The following is a 1,529-nucleotide window of genomic DNA, read 5'->3' as shown; positions in this document are numbered from 1 at the left end:
GGGAAAGAGGCAGGGAATGGAGGAAAGGAGGCAGGGAATGGAGGGAAGGAGGCAGGGAATGGAGGGAAGGAGGCACGGAATGGAGGAAAGGAGGCAGGGAATGGAGGGAAGGCGGCAGGGAACGGAGGGGAAGATCCTGCTTTATGCCCTGGGGTGCTCCGTGTGCCAGGTACCTCAGCGCTTGCCCCGTCTTGCTTCTGCTTCTTAGCCTGGTGCTCCCCATCCTCCTCCTCCTCGCACGACCGCCTCCGCTTCCCTTTCCCTGTCGGAGAAGCTGGAGTTGGCTCTTCCCAACCCATCCCTGTGGGATCAGGGCAGCAGGACATGGCCCAAACCCCGCCAGGAGGGTCAAGGGGGCTTCTCACCTATGAGGTTGAGCCTGGGCACCACGTACATGTCCTTCTCATTGAGCACCAAGGTGGGCGCAGGAGGAGGTGGCACCTTGGGGGTGTCGAGGCCCTCGGGGACCAGGGGACACCTCTGCACAAAGTGGGTGTCCACCAGGCGCACGAAGGTGTTGGACACCTCGCTGTAATCCATGCTTTTCCCATCTAATCCAGAGGGAAAGGGATGGTGGTGTCAGCGTGGTGCCTGTGGCTCCGGAGGGTGAGGGGATGCTGGTGGTCAGGGATGCTCCGAGGGTGGTTTGGGATGGGGGGGAGGGGAGATGACAACATTCCTATGGGATCTATTGAAGATGGCTCTGCTCATTGCAAGGGGCTGGACTGGATGAGGTTTGAGGGTCCTTCCTTCCCAAAGCAGTCTAAGAGCCTGGTTCCAATCAAAAAGGGCTACAAGAAACCTTGGAGAGGGGCTTTGGATGAGGGATGGGACAAGGGGGAACAGCTTTAACCTGCCCGAGGGGAAAAGGAGATGGGATATTGGGAAGAAGCTCTTCACCCCAAGGGTGATGGGACGCTGCAATGGGTTCCACGGAGAAGAGCCGGATGCCTCATCCAAGGCCACCCACTTTGGGCAGCTCCTTCCCCACATCCCCTCGCACCAGCCCCCCCAATCCCTGCTCCCAGCGGCGCTTCCCACCTTCCATGGTGTCGGTGAGCCTGTCCGCCACCTTCCTCACCAGGGCGCTCATGCTCATGTGCCCGTTGAGGAGCAGCTCCTCCACCAGGAGCTCGCCCGTGTCCCCATAGAGGCTCTTGGCGGTGTAGATGTAGCGGGGGTAGCGCAGGAGGCGCAGGGCACGCTCGCACCGCGCCTCGTACTCCACCGGCCCCCGCTTCGGCGCCCGGTAACTCACCACGTGGTGCTGGATGAGCACGCAAAGAGCCTTCTTCACCTGCAAGGAGGGCGCCAGGGGCTCACACAGCGTCCCCGTCGCCTGCCCCACCTGGAGCAGCCCGGCCAAAAGCGTGTCCCTGGGGGCTGGAGCTTCCCCCTCCCACCCTGTGCCGGGGCTTGGCCACCCTCAGGGCCACCAAGTGCTTTGTCAGGTGCTGGGCACCAAGGGACAAGGAATGGGACAAGAGGAACCGGCCTCAAGCTGCCCCAGGGCAGGTTTAGATGGAGCT

The 1,529-nt window shown here is 62.1% G+C and overlaps 1 protein-coding gene across 1 annotated transcript in view; it reads right to left on the bottom strand.

Annotated features, from left to right (window-relative positions):
- POLR3C (polymerase (RNA) III (DNA directed) polypeptide C (62kD)) overlaps positions 1–1,348 on the bottom strand; it is a gene marked incomplete at both ends in the record, with an annotated part of 3,075 nt that extends 1,727 nt beyond the window's left edge. The window contains 3 exons of the mRNA XM_010019657.1: positions 174–262; positions 366–551; positions 1,042–1,348. Coding sequence (XP_010017959.1) covers positions 174–262; positions 366–551; positions 1,042–1,348 — 582 coding nt within the window. The remainder of the gene's footprint in view (positions 1–173; positions 263–365; positions 552–1,041) is intronic.
- Between the last annotated feature and the right edge of the window lie 181 nt (positions 1,349–1,529).

Source organism: Nestor notabilis, unplaced genomic scaffold (assembly GCF_000696875.1).
Source record: "Nestor notabilis isolate BGI_N333 unplaced genomic scaffold, ASM69687v1 scaffold23338, whole genome shotgun sequence".
In the NCBI taxonomy this organism is placed as follows: Eukaryota; Metazoa; Chordata; class Aves; order Psittaciformes; family Psittacidae; genus Nestor; species Nestor notabilis.
This window is presented reverse-complemented; position numbering and strand designations above follow the sequence as displayed.